The sequence below is a fragment of the Rhipicephalus sanguineus genome, chromosome 3 (assembly GCF_013339695.2).
Source record: "Rhipicephalus sanguineus isolate Rsan-2018 chromosome 3, BIME_Rsan_1.4, whole genome shotgun sequence".
NCBI lineage: Eukaryota > Metazoa > Arthropoda > Arachnida > Ixodida > Ixodidae > Rhipicephalus > Rhipicephalus sanguineus.
In genome coordinates this window covers 73,726,293-73,743,986 of record NC_051178.1, presented here as the reverse complement: position 1 = coordinate 73,743,986, position 17,694 = coordinate 73,726,293, and the positions used below count along the sequence as shown (strand labels likewise).

At 49.0% G+C, this 17,694-nt stretch overlaps 1 protein-coding gene across 1 annotated transcript in view; it reads left to right on the top strand.

The window, feature by feature from the left end:
* The window catches only part of LOC119386741 (uncharacterized), a 73,581-nt gene that overhangs the window by 7,878 nt on the left and 48,009 nt on the right, over positions 1-17,694 (top strand). Inside the window, exons 3-5 of the mRNA XM_037654023.2 lie at positions 6,777-7,069; positions 7,174-7,307; positions 12,086-16,398. Coding sequence (XP_037509951.1) covers positions 6,777-7,069; positions 7,174-7,307; positions 12,086-16,398 — 4,740 coding nt within the window. The remainder of the gene's footprint in view (positions 1-6,776; positions 7,070-7,173; positions 7,308-12,085; positions 16,399-17,694) is intronic.

The window sequence follows — 17,694 nt, the reverse complement described above, 5'->3', positions numbered from 1 at the left end:
GCCCGTGTGCTTAAATTTAGGTGAACCCAGGTAGGTCGAAATTCATCACGTCTCTCATAATCATATCTTGGTTTTGGGATGCAAAACCCCGACAATTATGCGACACCAAATAATTTTTGCTACAAGCTTTTAAGCCTTTTTTATGTATCGGTAGTCGTGTCACATTTTTCATCATTCTTGTTTTTTATTTCTCTGGTATTTGATTTATGTGTTTGTTTATTTCTATTTATCTTGCTTTTATTTTTGTTCTTATTTTATTTCTGTCGGGCCTTATTTCTCTATTTTCGCTTGTTTACTTCTTTTGCTTTTCCTTTCTGTTATTCAGGTGGGAAGTTATCAGACATTGTGCCCCACTATAGACTGTGGATTGAAGGGTGTTATAAAGACATTGTCATCAATATTTTGTGAACGCACTTCATAATTTTCTTTACCGTTTTTATTCCCTGTGGTGCAGATATCATTCTTTCTAAGAGTGTAGAACAGATAACCTATTCAGTGTCCCTTCAGAAGAAAGTCAGGAAACTTCTAATAAACAGTCATGTTCACATCCCCATAGCAGTATTTTTCATAGTGTCCACAAGACTATGTTCAAGATGATTTGGTGGCATTTCTCAAGTATCTGTGCAATAGCTCCAGCACCCGACCCTTTCCATTATAACCAAGAAGTATCATCCACAAGTGCAGTGATGGTCTTGGTAAATCTAGTCATAATTAACAGCCTAGAAAATATTTGTGTACTTGCAGTTTGAAGCATGTATTCAGTAGCAAAAAAATGTCACATACCACAAATTGTCATGGCAGGCTGCCAACAGGCCATCAAAGTTGACAGCAGCCTTTTGAATGTGTTGTTACATGCATCAGGCTTGCATTTCTTCCGTATAAACCCGATCATGTTATCGCTCCTTGTCACTGATATCAGTGTGCCTGGTTATAGCAATTATTGGTCCTAGCAAAGATAATTTGGTGTTGCATATGGCTTCATCGCTTCATTGTACTAATGTTCGACTATACTGGCTAGTTATGTCGACAGCACGCGTTTTTCATTGTTCGGAGTGTTCTTTGTTTCTAAACTGTTTTTCATTATTTTCACAGTGTACAGTTGACCTCACTTGAAACCATCCCATTGAGGGCAATCTTTTGGACACAACAAACAGTTTCTAAACACCCAAAGACTTCCATAAGGAGCCCATTTCAAAGCTTTTCACTTACAGTCGAATCCCGCTATAACGAACACCGCTACAACGAATACCTCTACAACGAAATTTCCGCCACAACGAATAATTTTCGATTCCCTGTCAGCCGCCCATAAAAACAATGTGTAAAAGGTCTCGTCACGACGAATACTTTTTCTGGGTATTTCGGCTTGAACGAAGTTTTCGCAAGTGCCACCACATAAGGAAAAGGAGCTTGCCTAGGATTGCCGCAAAATTCCGCTAGAAACTCGACCATTTCTCGTTGCCAGAGCCGTGCGGCCGCATCGCAAGACCCGTGTCATCATCGGAGACATGCTTTCTGCCACCACACGCACATCCCGGTAAATTATTCGCCATTGAGATGCTCGGCGACAGATCGTCCATCCGCCATGATGCTGCTGGCGGGTTTGATGCGCGTGCGGGCCGCGGAAGGATCGTTCTTTAAGAACTCCCGCCATTGTTTTGACGTAGCACGCAAAACAAAACTACTGCTCATCGTTACAAGCCCTGTGATCGTGAATGAGATCCGCGGAGTTTTGAAGACACACGCGCTGCCAGCGCGCACCTAGTCCAAGCGTAACTATATTGTGCCGTAACCGCTGCGAACACAAACGCGGTCGGGTCGACGCGATCATGGACTACCACGAAAGTACGCGCGCGTCCAACGTACACGCACCGACTCAAAGTAATGCTAAGGTCAGAACAGCGGTAGACGTGATCACAGATAGCAACGACGCAGTTCTGAAGGCACGCGCACGGCCAGAGCGCACAGATCGAAAACGGAACTACCATTTGCCACAACCGCTGCGCAGAAAACCGCGGTCGCTATTGTCGCGATCATCAATAGCGAATACACTCAAGTACGCAGCTAACACACCAGAAGAAAGATTAAAGGCAATAAAGTTGTAAAACGGCGCGACGCGTTTCGGCTTTCCTTTCGCTCGTTTATGACTGTGGTAGTGCAGAGCTTCAGCATTTTCAGTTAGCCTCTAGCGAACTTTGGCACGCTCCTTCACGATGCTACGCGCTCGGCACGCTTCGAGGGTAGCCTGCATATTGTATTTGCTCGTGTATAACCCATGTGTACAACTCGCGTAGTGACGCAAAGCCACGTTCCTTGCATTGCCGTGAAGCCAACTTGCGCACCGAAATTCGTGTATAACCCGCACCCCGAATTTGGCGCTAAGTTTTCTGTATAATTTCGTGCGTGTTATACGCGAGAAAATACATTCACTCGGTGTGCGGCCAAGTACGTTTGAGTTAGCGAGAGTTAAATGCAGTGATTCCACTCCTGCGCCAACTGCGCCAAAGTGCACCAAATTGTATTTCACTGCGCCATCTTGATAATGTCGACGAAAATTGTGTCAAACTGCGCCAGAGTGTAGGGTTTTTGGGGGTGTCTATCACCGGCAATTGCACTGCTGACGCATCAAAACATCTTGGGACTGTCAAAGTTACAACCACGGGCCAAGAATTATTCCGCCATATAAACAGCGCTCGCGCATGCGTGCCGAGTAAGCCATGACGCCATGCACGGTGCCGACGCAGCTTCTGTTCTGCAAGTCGGCTTGACAGCAAAACGCGCTCTTCGCAGAGGCTCGTGACGTCTAGGCCTATCGGTAGCGAGAAAGTGTGGCGGCGATTCATCGGCGGACGTCGTCTGTTCCAGAAACGCTGCTGATAGCTCGCTGCAAGCGTCGCACGGCACGTAATAAAAGCAATGTTGAGTAATAACTACACGCGTGCCACTAAAATGTCTGTCACTTCTGTTTCTGGTCATCGTGAAATGAAATCGGGGATCACTAGCAATAGAATATATGGAACAATATTGAATTTTCCATGCTTCGCCTCTATGGAAGAGCACGTGAACGGTGGGACTGCATTGACACTTTTCCTCAGATATACTTTATCCATGGTTCTTCATCCAGAAGAACTTTTTTGTAATTCCTTCCACCAGCGTATCCGGGTTTGCAATCTGCGGTAAATACTCCTTAAAAGGCCCTACCCTTTCGAGCTCGTGAGTGCTAGGGTTCCGATTCCAATTTTTTTCTTGCATTTTTTATGTCAGTTTCACCGCAAGGGTGAAGCAGTGGATACGATAGCAACGATCCGATCTCGCGTAACTCTACAAAACGCTGGTGTAAGAGAATACAGCCGCTCCAGGGAGAGATGCGCTTTCCACACAGTCTGTTCGCGTTGAGAGCGCAGCACGTAGAAGGATATATGAGCCGCCCGCGCATGGCTGCCGATAGCGACCCCCCCTCCCCTCGCGTCTTTTCATGCACGTTCAAGAGGGGCGGGGCATTTCCTCTCTGCTTCTATGGCAGGCCTCCCGAGCGTGGTGATGTTATTGCATGCGCCCTCCGAGCGACGGAGAGGGCCGACTCGTTTGATCTCTGCTTCAGCCTCATTCGTCGGCCCCGCTTGCGCGCTTTTACTCCCGGTAGAACGTACGATGCGTGGGGGGATGCTATCAATTCGGACTTTATACGGGACATGACGGCAAAAACCCGTCGAGAGTGTCCATATAATTGCTATCGCAACAACATGTCATCTCATTAATAAAAACATGCCTCCTGGCCGGAGCAGCCGCAATTGCGTTTTACTATGCGCAGCTGTCAGCAGCGGGCCCGTCGCTGACAGCCCACTGTGTAGCGGCTACACCATGTTACACGTCCGCTGCTCGCTGTCCAGGGTCAATAGCTCACGGTTAAAAAAACTTAAGTTTCACTTTAGGGTGAAGCAATGAATGTGATACCAACAAATTGCATTGTTATACGAAGTAAGGCTAGCAGCTAACTCTTTTGGATCCGAGCTCGTGTAACTCAACAAAACGCTGGTTTAAGGGAATAGAGCCGCTCCAGGAACCGAAGCGGTTTTTGTTCTGTGAGTTCTCTAAACGCGAAGTAAGTGTTGTGAGCACAGCAAGTTTACGAGCCGTTTGCTGATGCCTCGAGATAGCACGCGCGCCAGTGACTGCACCCTTCGAGCGATGCAGTCCTCCCCACCCTGGCGTCCCTTCATGCTCCTTACAAAAGACGGGCGGGGCGTTTCCTCTCTGTTTGATGAGCAATCGACGGCAGGCCCGCATGCGGGAAAATTTTATCGCATGCGCTCTCTGTGCGATGACGCTTTTATGTTCCTGAGATGCTCCTGCTACGGCCCGATAGCAGAAATACTCGGCAAATTGGAGAATAATTTTAAATAAGCACAAAAAGCGCAACACCGAAAACCGAAACCCAACCGAGTGTACTGTCTACGTATGACGTAGACGTTGTTACGAACGACCGGAAGTCGTGCAAGGCATGCCGGTCACGGCGGCGCGGAGTATGAAAAACTGTGACAGCCGGGACGACCAGTGAAGCGCCGGCCAAACCAACGCTGTCTGTCGCCTTGTGCACAGCAGACGCTCGCTGTAGCGGCCTAAGCACCGAAGTTAGCGGTGCCCTCGGCTGCGTCACTTCCGCCGCCTTGCCAACACTGACGTCACAGACGCAATGTTGCCAATAAATTGTGGGAAGCCAGGAGGGCGTTTGCAGACAATCTTAAAATTCATTTGCACACAATCTGCGCATGTCTCAAGCCTGTAATTTGGCATAAATGACGGAAACGCGCAAAGGAACGTACCCAGCGAATTTCACTTAATCTCCGCTTCAGCCGCGTTCGTCGACAGTGCTCGCGTGCTTTTACCCGCGGGTAAAATCGGTGGGGTGATGTTATCAATTTGGACTTTATACAAAAAATTACGGCAACGGCGTTGGCAAAAACCCGTCGAGAGTGTCCATATAATTGCTATCACAATAAAAAAAATGAGGAGCCATTCCACTATGTGAAGTGGATGATAAGCGAAGCTGTTTCGTGCACGGCATAGAGGTGACATGATGGAGGACAGTTTGGCATGTAAGGCCAGGTTGTTAAGGGCCAGGCTTTCACATTCAATATGCAATATTAATGCGAAAGCCTTAGATCTATGCTTCATCAAACATGAAAATTGACCGTCGGCGGCGTCAATCGATCTGTGCAAAAAACAATCATCACTTGATGGCGTCATCATGGCGTCATAGATCATAATGTCCAGGGACGTAGCCGGGGGGGGGGGGGGGGGGGGGAGGGTTCGAACCCTCCGAAAATTTTCAATTTTACTGGCGTATATATACACGCACGCATACAAACGCACACACGAACATACATAAAGTATGGTTGAACCCCCCCCCCCCCCTGTAAAAAATTTCTGGCTACGCCCCTGGTAATGTCATAATGGTGACGTCATCACATGACATCGTAGCTTTGCACTGCTTCCATGATCGGTGTGCCGATCATGGAGGCAGTGAGAAACCATGTGAGGTGCAGAATTAAAGCTTGCAGAAAGGGAGGGGGAGGATCAACACATTGATCGAGAAGAAAAAGAACCTGGCTTTCGCTTTGGAGTCGTCTTAGGGGAACGCATTAGGGACAGTGGGACTCTCTAGCATTGAGGCACTGTTGTACGCCACGGCGTTTGTCTACCACGTCTGTAATAACCAGATAGATGTATTTAGAGTGTTATTTCATAAAGTACAATTTTATTGATCTGGTATTCTGTTTATTTGCTAGTGTCGAAAATAATCACTGAAGAGGTTAATCCCGAAGACTAAACTGCATGAGCCCTTATTTTTGCATTGTTGAGTGAAATACGGAGTTCTCCTGAGATTATTTTTTTCCACGAGATTTGCAATGGATCGAAATATTTCTAGATCTTCATAAGAGCCCCATAATAATTATTCTGGTGCTTGAATGTTAATTGCTTCTCTAGTGCACTCCAAGATGTGAAATTAGCTGCTCCAGAGTGCTCCCAGATGCAAAATTATCTGCTCCAAAGTACTCCAAGATGGAAATTTTTGCTGCTCCAAGGTGCTCCAAAATGGAAATTTGGCTGCTCCAAAAATTGCTCCAAATCAGAAGTCCTCGGTAGCATCACTGTAAATGCAAAGGACAATGCATGTGCTTGCCGGGACCAAAGGACGAGTCATGATCATCAGATCTTCCTAACTTTTGTGGTCTATAGATGAAATTTCGCTGCAACGAAATTCTGCGTCAATGAACTTCATCGTGCGTCCCGTCAATTTCGTTGTAGCGGGATTTGACTGTATAACCACCAATTTACCCTGGAAGAGTGGCCCTACCCACCATAACCACAAACAGCCTTAATTTTCAATAAATGTTTATTCTCTCAGTCCACAAAGAACAATGAAGCCCAATCTCAATGAGCCAGGGGAGGGCACTTGCATGGGTGGTAATTGATCGAGAGGTGTGGCAACTTCCAAGAAAGGACGCTACAAAAGAAAAGAGGAATGGATGGCAAAGAAACTACTGAGCTTCCAAATGTGCCTCCAAATTGCTAGGGGCTCCACGTTGGATCATGTGAAAAGTGTGAAAAACTGTGGGAGCGTCAATACATAAAGTTATCTTAGCATTTTCTGCCATTCTGTGCCGTGTGCTCAAGTTTCGGTCACAAAGTGCGGGCTGGAATTGCATTGGAACACACCAATGGGCACTCTGCCCCTCGTTGTGCACTGATCTCTGCTGTGGCCTCCGTCCTTCCAGTTCTGCCACCAGGGGTCCAATGTCGATGGCTGGGAGCTGGAGCGCTTTGGCTACCGCAAGGCCAAGCTGTCCGTGAAGCTAGCCGTGCTCAAGCGGCTGCTGGAACTGCAGTTTGATGCCAACAGCAAGTTCAAGGCAGAGTTAAACAAGCAGGAGGCGGACGTGTTGCGGCTGCAGCCCATTGGGCGAGATGTGCGCGGCCACCTCTACTGGCTACACAGAGACCCACAGCTCAACCTGCGCCTCTACCGTGAGCACCCCGACGATGAGAACTCCTGGATACTCATCTCCCGGTGAGTGTGTGCATGAGTCACGGAGCAAGAAACAGCATGCTGTGTCTGATCCCTGTATCGTGTGTGAGTGTATGCAAGTGGTGACGCTAGCAGTGTCTATGCAGGACACGAGATGAGCTGGCCAAGCTTATTGCTGACCTTGAGGGCAGCTTCTCAGTCAAGAAGGAAGAGAGCTCCTCCATGGACAGTGAGACGGGCGAGAGCAACCTCACTGAGCCAGACTGCGCCAAGACTGAGGGTGAGTGCGGCTCTTCGGATTTAAGCAAGCTCAAAAGCAGTTGGGGAGCAAGGTTGAGTTGCAAAAGAAACTGAGCTGCAGCTGAATGCAACGCAGTGGTCGTGCAGTGAAATGTCTCTAACACCTACCTATTTTAAATGTAACAATGGTTAAAATGTACTACAGTATAATCTCGGTGATACGAATCCGGCTGATACTAATTCATAAAATTCCCGGGCCGAATTTCATTGTCTCAAATGGGCCGAAATTCGGATGATCTGAACACTTTTCCGCGTTGCAGCGGGTGTTACCAACTTTGTTACCGAAGCTGTCGAGCGACGGCCGGGAGCAGCGTGCTTCGGAAGTACGCACACGGCCAGCATCCACACAGTCAGAACTGTAGCTACTAACTACTGCGGACGAAACTGCGGTCGTTACCAACGCGATTGTGTATGGCGACAACGAAACCCCGAAAATACATGCGCATCCAATGCTTACCAAGTCAAAGCGATGTTGCTTGCTGCAACAACGGCAGACAGAACCGCCACAACCGCAGCGCACGAAGCCACGATTGCTGTCGACTTGATCATGTATAGCAACTACGCAGCTCCGAAGGTACGCGGCTACTGCAGCTGTAGATTAAATGCAATAAAGTCGTAAAAAGTCATGAAGCATTTCAGCGTTCCTGTTCTTCGCTTATGACTATGTTGAAGCGGACTTTGGCACATAGTTTTCAGTTGGCCTAACGCGAAGCTGTGATGCACGCGTTCGCAGCAGCCAGCTGCGCCTTCCCTTATCGGTCTGTTCACGGGTGTCCCAGAAAGACATACGCGAGTCATTTCGACGGAGATAGATGTTTTGTACATATATTGTGGTTTGAAAACGGATTTCGCTAGTTTTTTGGTGATACGAATATTTTTGCTTCCCCTTGAGATTTGTTGCCCCAAGATTCTACTGTAGTAGTGGCCACAGATCCCCAAACTAGCCTTTATGGAGCCTAATGTATTTGCTGCGCAGGCTTGTGCTATGCCTACCAGTCAGTGTGCATTGGGATCTCTTTTTGTCATGCAAAAACCTAACCGCGCGGTGTGGCTGACGTCACTGATTGACCAATGATTCGGGCTTTGGTATAAGTGTGGCAATGCCTTCACAAAAGAGTGTGAAAAGCAAGAAGGCATGCTGGTGGCCACTGACGAACACGCTAGTACAAATTAACATCAACAACCCTGTCACTATACACATCTTCAGTCACTTGCTCAGCAGCGCATGTGACATGATGCTGTTGGTGCTGCTGTAAGTGTACTGCATGTTTTAAAAAGGCTGGCAGCCTAAATGCACCACACTGCCATTTGCTGTCACCTCCTTGTGAGGGACTGCCAGATGCGCTTTGGAAATAGGGTCTCTGTTGCTAGCAGAAACAAAAAGCAGCTTGCCATCAGAGCTTTGACCCAGCAAGATACACACACGCACGGTCAGTGGCAGAGTAGGGCAAGAAGAACACTTCCATGCCAAACGCGCATGCGGTACAGCAGTCGTCCAGTGACAGCATGAGCTTAGTAGGCAGTCCCACTGCACTCAACAAGCTAGGGACGATTGGCTGTATGCTGCAGCAGGTATTGTGTTTCAGTGAAACTGCTGTGGGTTTTCATCAGTAGCGTATCGCTGTGCATGTCCACACACAAGTATCAGAGAAAGCCACACGAATTGTCCATGTCAGCTGCTGTGCGTGTTCCCTGTCATAGTTTCAAAATACTTCTTGCCAGTGCCACTGCTTGCTATTGCACACAGTTGTTGCAGAGAGCGCGAATTTTATCTGTAGCTTTGGTAGTTAAGAAGAAAAGGCCTCATAGTAGGTACTTTAGGCAACATTTACTGTGGCGTCACACTCATTTCTTTGTTCGTAGCAGCAATGGACCTCCAAAGGTGCATATTTGCACTTGGCCCTTACTACATAGTACTACCATTTAGTGTGTAGCTATGCCATATTCTGGGCAGGGTCTTAATGAGGAGTTTTATTTATCGTTGGAGCAGAACATGTATTGGAGGGGCTCTACTCCAGCTCATCAAGCTCATAAGTACCAAAGGTGTTATACAGTCGAACCCGTTTATAACGAACTCGAAAGTGTCGCGAAAAGTGGTCGTTATATGATCAGTAGTTCGTTGTATATGGACTCGCCCTTAAAAACGTGCGCTTAGCGGCCAAGCCGTTTTTTTTTTTTTTTTTGTGCACTTTTATTAAAGTGCTAACAACCCCTTCGGTGACAAGCTAAGCCTTTTCGCGTCGTGAAGCGACGCCCGCTGCGTGCTCACGAGTGAATTAACCGCCTTTGCAATTAGCTGACACCGTTTCACCGAAGCGCGGTACCGCGACGTGGAGCCGATCATCCCTGGCTAGTTGCGTGCAGCGCGTCGCCTACTTGGGTCGCGGAGTCACTGCCGGGCCGCTTGCTGTATGCCGTATGCGCGCGTTTGTACGTTCTTCGTGCTTTCTTCACTCCGGACCGTGCACGGTGCGGCGACTAGACTCTTCGTTCAACGCGGCGAAGACAAGCATTTTGCAAGCACCGCGCCACTCGACGTCGCCGCGATGCTCTCGCGGCCCTGCCCGACGATGCGCAGCGCACTTGAGTTGTCACCTAGTCAAACACGCAGTCTTTCTCGCTGTCGTGCATCGACGTTTCTCGGTGCCCGCGCCCGCTCAACAACAGCGAGCTACTTTCGTTTCTACAAGCGACGCGCACTTTAAAGCGGTCTCGCTCACGACGAGGCGAACTTGCGAACGCAGGCAGCATGGCGCGCTCGTACCGCCGTCAATCCGCAGTGTACGGCGTGCGCCACACGCGCATCCGAGCAGATATCTACAGATGACTGTGATAAGGTTGTCGGATAAGTCATAATGGCACGTTCATCGACGGCCGCCACCTCGCCTTCGCTCTTTTCTGATGCTTATCCGCGAAGGCATCGCCGCAATCGCGCGGAAGTTCGTAATCGACCGATCGACCGGTCTCTGCCGTTACCGAAAAGACGGACGACTTTTCGCGGCACATTGTGGGCGTTCGACGAGTTTAGGGACGCAGTGAACCTTTATGCGATGGAAAGTTATCGCGGTTATCACTTCCTTGCATTATCCTTCTTGCGTTCCAAGGCATTGTTTGGTTCATCGCAGGCGGTCGTAGCTGCAGAGAACGGCGTCAGGAAAGGTTACCGTGCGAAAGCTGACCGCAAGGCTTCATAGTGCCTACTGTTTTTTTTTTCCCTCACTGCCGTTCTACCACTGAAGAAACGCCTGGAAAGTGAGCGACCTCGCTCGCAGCGTCCGAAATCTGCGTGCGGTGCTGACCGATCTGGGATATTAGTAGCGAGTAAACTGGAGCGGGGCACGCGCGAGCGCGCGCCCCTGTCACGCTTTAGAAGGCATGTTTAAACTTTTTTTCGCTTCGTATGCGCCATATTTTTACCGCGACCGTGTCCGAAGTGTCCGGGATCGACTGTACTACCATTTAGTGTGTAGCTATGCACATTCTGGGCAGGGTTTCTTAATGAGGAGTTTTATTTATCGTTGGAAGCAGAGCCATGTAGTGGAGGGGGGCTCGCTACTCCAGCTCATCAAGCTCATAAGTACCAAAGGTGTTATAAATGGTCCAGGGGCAACAGCAGTAGGATGTTCCACTGAATGGCCAAAAATGTTCCTGCTCTAGTGCAAAAATTCATTGTAAGGTGGAAGCTTGAAGAGAGAAAAAATCCTTGGAACAGGAAGTGTTGTTGGAGCCGACGTTTTCGACAAGCAAACTTGTGTTTGTCAAGGCAGCAACTTGACGAGTTGCTTTGAATAGTTGCTATGTTGACAAAGCCATGTCTGTTTGTCGAAACGTGGACTCCAGCGACGCTTCCTGCTGAAGGATTTTTCGTTGCTCTAGTAGAGGTGCATAGAACGACACAAGACCTCACTTCGTGTAGCACCACTGAACTGGAACATTAGCGGCCTTAACTCTATGAATAAAATTGATTGACATGACGAACTAGTCAACATCACTCGCTTTACTTTGAGCAGAGGACGAACTGTAACTGGGAGATTGCTGGCCTTTGACTAGCAGTGGTATTAAAGTAGGATGAATAACGTACTAGTGCAAAGCTGCACAACTAGTTCAGTAAGAAACCACATGGTCGAAGAAAAATTTGGTCGTGAAGTTGCATAACTCAAGGTACGTACTGCAAACTGTTGGAATACTCTCAAAGCCTGTAGTGGTTGTTAGAGGGTGGCCGAATTCTACAGCCTCAGGCAGTAAATGTTTAGAAAAAAAAAACAAGGCAGGAAGAGCACCTCTGGTATGGCCAGCGACACAAATTGTGATAAGAAAAAAATTCAGCAACTGAGACTTAGAAAGCTGCAATGCTGGCAGTGGAAGACAGGCTACGCCGCTCAGAGTTTGCTTTTGATAGAAAGAACTGAAGAAGCTAGATTGTACGGCATTAGTAAACAATCGTGCATTGGTGATTGGTGTGTGGTGACTGGCATTCATTGCTTTGGGTTGGCAATTATAAATCTAGCTTACACTTCTTGCTTCCTGGTTACTTTCGTTGATGAAGCAGCTGCCTTACTTAGGTAGTAATTTCATGTTTGATTGTCTCGGTAGGCGCTACTTCTTTTTTACCAGCATGACTTTTGTTCGAGAAATCTGCATGTTAAGTTGCAATGCTGTCAGTTGGGTGATAACGGTAAGCAGTTGTTGTTATTTTTAGTGTAGAAACCATTTAAAACCTGCCAAGTGGTAATATTACCTTGATGCACTTGCACGCAGAAAAACCGGGCTCAGGGCTTCCGGATGATGAAAAACCTGCAGTGACCGACACGGGGCAACCACCATCAGTAAAAAACGAAGAGCCTCACCACGAAGAAACACTTTCTGTAACCCTCTCTGCATGTGGTACCACCGACAAGACCACCTTCCCCAGGCTTGTCATTAAAAAGGAGCCGGTAGAAAACAACGCCTCAGAAGAAACTCCAAAGTCGGACAAGTGCAAGTCACCTTTGGAGGGGGAGGTAATCCTCGTGAACAGTGAAAACGCCGAAATTAATCAGAATGATGTCTCTGAGTGCCCACTGAGAGAGACTGGCCAGGAGCTGAAGAAGTCCGCTCTGCTCAGTGAGGACAGTTCAAAGGACAAGAAAGGTGACATCGACAGCAAGGGAGACGATGTTACCAGCAAGACAAAAAAGCCATCTGTAGCCGAGCAAAACAATGCTGAGGACTTATGCATGAGGGCCACAGCCGAGGACGGGGAGGTCAGGCCATCCTCCAAGCTGTCATCATCGCCACCGCAAAACCAAGCGCACACTGCTACGAATCGGAGTGGACTTTCGTTGTCCAACAAGCCAGCCGCCACTCATGGGTTTGGAAATGCCAACGGAAATGGCGCAACCGTGGTGTCGGAGTCCCTCCCCTGTGACCTCTCGGTCGTCCACCGAGAGGAGCCAAGCGTGCCTACGGATGACCAGCCCACGTCCTCGGAAGTGCTCCAACCCGCAGAGGTCAGGCGGGTCGTCGACGTTGGTGCTGAGGACTTGCGAACCGGCGAGAAGCCGGAGGAAGTGCACGTATCCGAAAAGAACGGCCAGCCAGAGTCGCCAAGCAGCATTCCGCATGCACACGAGAACACCTGCCACGCTCCCGTGGTGTCGTCGACAACGACGAACCTTCGACGGGTTGACACTGTGGAGCAGCCGCTGGCCCTTGACCTCACTAGGGTCTCACCAGAAGCTTCCGCGGTCAATACAACAATGCCAGCTGTCTCCGCCTCCCAGGTTTTGGACACAACTGTGGATCAGTCGGGACGCGGTAGGGCTGACAAACCTACGACTGCCCATGATACTTCTTCTAAGCCATCTTTGCCTCTTGGAGACAAATTATCGGCTTCGCCATCTTCACCCAGCCTTTCTGCTGGCACTGCGGGAGCGGAAACTTCTGTGCATAAATCAGATAGTGCCACGTGTGCAACTGGTTCCAAGGGTGCAGTGCTTCCTACGTCGTCTGGTGTTGGTGAAGGCAGTTTGCAGCGCACCAGTGAGGCAGTGACAGCAAGGACGCATGGTGGTGCGCCAGGGAGTTCTAGTGATGCAGTGCCCTCAAGTGATCAGCTTGAATCTGCTAAGTCAACCAGGACTGAACAAAACAGTGAAAAGGAGTGTGTTTATGTGGTTGATAAGTCAACCAGTGGCGCGAAGCTTGCCGATGGGGATTCTGAGAAGCTCAGTAGCAAACCTTCATCTCTAGGAGAGAAAGGCCATTCGGGGAAAAGCCACTCGGAACGTCGCTGCGTGGGGACACCTCACGATAAGGTAACAAATACAGTAGCTACCCCCGAACCAACATCATTGGTGCCAGCAGCCTCAGATGCAGAAAAAAGTGCTAAGCTTTCAGCTTCATCTCCTATTGCTGATATTGAAGAAAAGGGAAGTGCCACTATATCAGCGTCGGCTGCAGAAGCAAAATCCTCAGACAAGCATTCATGCAGTGAAGGGAAGGATGTTGCTAGCAGCAAAAGTACTGTTGGCAGCTCGCTGTTAAAAGACGATACACCAGTCAAGACAGTGGGGGAAAAGCCTGGTGCAGTCCGTGACACAGTGCCAGGACCGATCACTAATTCTAGCATGGCACTATCGAAACCAGCCGAGCCACAGGAAGACGCAAATGCTCACAGAAACTCTGAGGTGTCACCAACAGGTTCGACTGCAAAGCAACCACAGCCTAATCTACGTGATGCAGGCGAAGAAAAGAGTGTGGCCGATGTTGAAAAGAGGTCAAGAAAAAGCAAGCCACAACATCTCGAAACAGCCACACATCAGTCTTCGGACTCTCAACATAAAGATTCGCCTACCACTAAGTCACCATTGTCACCTTCGGTTGCAGAGGCCAAATCGGCCTCAGAAACGGCAACGTTCGAGGCTGAGAAGGCTCCATGTGAACCGGAGGACACACCTGAGGAGAGAAGTCGTACAAAGAAAGCGACGGAGCAGCAGCATGTTGACGTTGCTGATCACAAAAGTGAGAACGTAAAGACAGAATCAAGAAGCAGCTTCTGCAAAAAATCATCACTCAGTAAACGGGCTGCTGTGGTGCAGCTGCCTACTCTTGACGAAGAAGCCAGTGAAGAAAATGAAAATAGCAAACAAACTGCAGATTCATCGAAAGGTGTGACATCGGAGCTTAAAGCAACTAGCGGAACGCCTCTGGACAGCAATAAACCTGACTGTGTAGACGTGGATGCAAGCGAGCATGCTTCTAAAAATCCTCCGGATAAGACCGTTTCACCACCCTGTGTAGAGAGTGAGAAGCAGAAGAGCAGTGTTACTACAGGGACAAGCGATACACGTATGTTTGAAACAACTGGCAGTAAAAAACACTGTGACAGCACCCTGGAAAAGGATGCTACTGAAAGTGTGGGAGAAGGCAGAGCTACTGTAAAGAAGAGGGAGGTGCCTGCTTCTAGCACCAAGACTGAGGATCTTAAGGAGGGAGCAATAATTCAAGACTCATGTGCCAGTAAAGGTGCACTCAGAGCTAGTCTTGAAGACCAACCCACAGTCAAAACACTAGGTGAAAGCGACGTAAAGACCAAAAGCAAAGCTGACAAAGCATGTGACGAAGAAGCCACAGCTCAGGATAAAGCTATGCAAGAAAAACCTCATGAAAAAGATTCTGTTCAAACGAAACACACGGGCGGTGGCGACACCATGACACAGGAAGAGAAGACTGGCAGTGTCACTTCGTTAAAAAAGAGACGAGGCAGGACACTCTCTTCGTGCGTTGCAGATTTGAAGAAAGGCAAGAGGCAGAATAGAGGGCAGCAGGACAGTGAGGACCACACTGACGGTGAGGCATCACAGAAATTGAAGACCAGTGTTTTGTCACCATCTGCAGGTGATGCCTTGAAGGCTGGTCCACCCGAGGCATCTTCTGCGAAGACATTCGTTGAAAATAGCAAAGAGAGGCCTGTGCCTAGTAAGTGTGCAGAGGCAAAAGAAAGTCAAAGTGAGGTGCCAGCTGTAAGCAGTGATGCTGTGGAGGATGATAAAGAAAAATCGATCGACACCAGTATCGACCCAGTTCACAAAGCCGAGAGCAGTACGAAACAGCCGAGTGAAACTGAACGCAAAGGGGATCGCAGTGCCGAAATTAGTCACAAAGACACAGATGGCACTCACAAAGACACAGATGGCGCTCACAAAGACACAGACGGAGCGGACAAACACGTTGCTGCAGATGTAAAGAAAGAACCTAAGAGTAGACCGAAAAGTGAACAGGGCTCCAGGATTTCAACAAGGCTCAGAGGAGATGCTGCAGCAAGGAGAGACAAGGGAAAGACAGCTAGTGACGAAAGTGCTGCCAACTCTGCAGCCCCCGACCGCAGCGAGGCCACGAAGGATGAAGCTGTCATGGACGACGCGCCGCTTTCTACCGTGAATGAGACGGAGACGTCGGCAACTCACGAAGGTTCCGCAACCACACCTGCCGACGAGGAAGCGGTCAGCACTTTGCAGGGATCTACCGAGCTTGTGCAGGACGCTTCTCCGGAAGTTAAGAAGCGGGGTGGCTGGAGAGGCCGTGGAGGTCGTGGAGGTCGCGGTGGTCGCGGGAGAGGTCGGGGTAGGGGTCGCGCCGGCCGTTGGAGTCACGTCAAGCGGCGTGTTCAACCGTCAGATGAGCCCTCGCCCAAGAAACCCCGTGAGGCAGGAGACGAAGACGCCGGCATTAACGGTGACGCTGCGACACACGCGGAAAGTGAACCCGCCCCTGCTGTCGCCTCCCGGGGCGGCGGCAGGGGCAGGTCACGGGGGGGTCGGGGCAGGGGCCGCGGTGCTTCAAGGGGGAGGGGTCGTGGCCTGGCCAGAGAGCTGGGTGCGGCCGCGGCTTGCCTCCTGGGAGCACCTGAAGGTGATCTGGCAGATGAGGATAGCCAAGGCCGCCGTCGGAGTTCGCGAATCCAGCGGGAGCAGGAGAAGCGACTGTCGGAGCTGGCCCAGCAGATGGCTCTGGAACAGCAGCTCGAGGAGACCATCTTGCAGGAAGAGGCCGCCGCGAAGGGAAAGGCCACACCGACCAAGAGCCCCAAGGTGCGTTGACCTGTTTTATGCTGCTGTTGCGACACTGCCTCGTATGTGTCCTGTTTTAGCATCATACACAATACTGGGGTAGTAAATAAATGACAAGCACATATGCCAGCCTCAAACCAATTCTATTTGTAATTAAAAACAATCTTAAATTATATTTACTACTTTGACAATTGCCAACACAACCTCTGCTTTCTAAGGCACACAAAATTGTAACCTAATTCGGATAGTGAGAAGGAATGCCATGGGCCTGTTGGTCGAGGTGACTGGGGCTATTTGCATGGCATGCAACAGGATTTTTGTATGTGTGTGACACTAGTACTGCAGCGATGCAGTGTAGTTCTCTGCCTATATAATCTCTGTGGTCATCTGATTAGTTTGCATAGCTTAGTGCTGCCAGCTTTCTTGAGCATGTGTTAAATTTAGGTGAAGTTGCTAACATCTTACTAAATATTACAGTAAAGTCACTGAAACTGTCGCTAAGGCTCTCCTAAGTAAGTTTTATGTAATGTAGGCACTTTTATAACACAATATTATGGGCTCGCTCAACATTTTAGGCTTAAGCCCTACACCATGCGTTGCCTTCTATGCGTCGCACCACGCTACATAAATGTAATTAGTTTACGAGCCGTGGCTTCATGTGCCACTGCCAAGCGCCGTCTTAATTTTCTTCTTTTGAGGTCGCGCGCTCTACGGTTTTGTTTACCGCCCAAAGGAAGGCACTGCAGGGTCTTGGGGCAACGCGAGCACTAGAGTTCAAAGTGGCTTGGGGTTAGTTGAAGTAACAACTGTGACAGTTCACGCTCGTCCTATGTATACCTGTGCGTTCTTTTCGTGCGTCCTTCTTTGTATGCTGCAAATGTCGAGCTGTGACAGTTGTTACTTCGCACTCGCCTTGTGTGTTTTCATTTCCTGCGTCATTTGTGCTTGAGCAGCGCGCAGCAAGTTTCTAGCTGCTTGCCATTCTTCCTGCGACATTACAGATTCTTGCTATCGCATTCATTGATTTGCCCTTGAGGCGAAACTGTGACTTTCTTTTTTTTTTAACTGGTTGAGATAGCTTGCAACATACTAGCCTCGCCGGCGACATCCATTTCCTGAACAACCATGATTGGCTGCAAGATATGTGATATGTCATTGAGTTTAATAAGTACATAGTATCACCTATATGGGCTACTCATGCTTGTGAGTTAATTTACACATGGTGACAACAAGAATACCAAGTTATCACCAATACTATGCATAGGTGAAGCAGAATACTGGGCTATGCCAGTTGTAGAGTGCTCAACACAGCGTGCT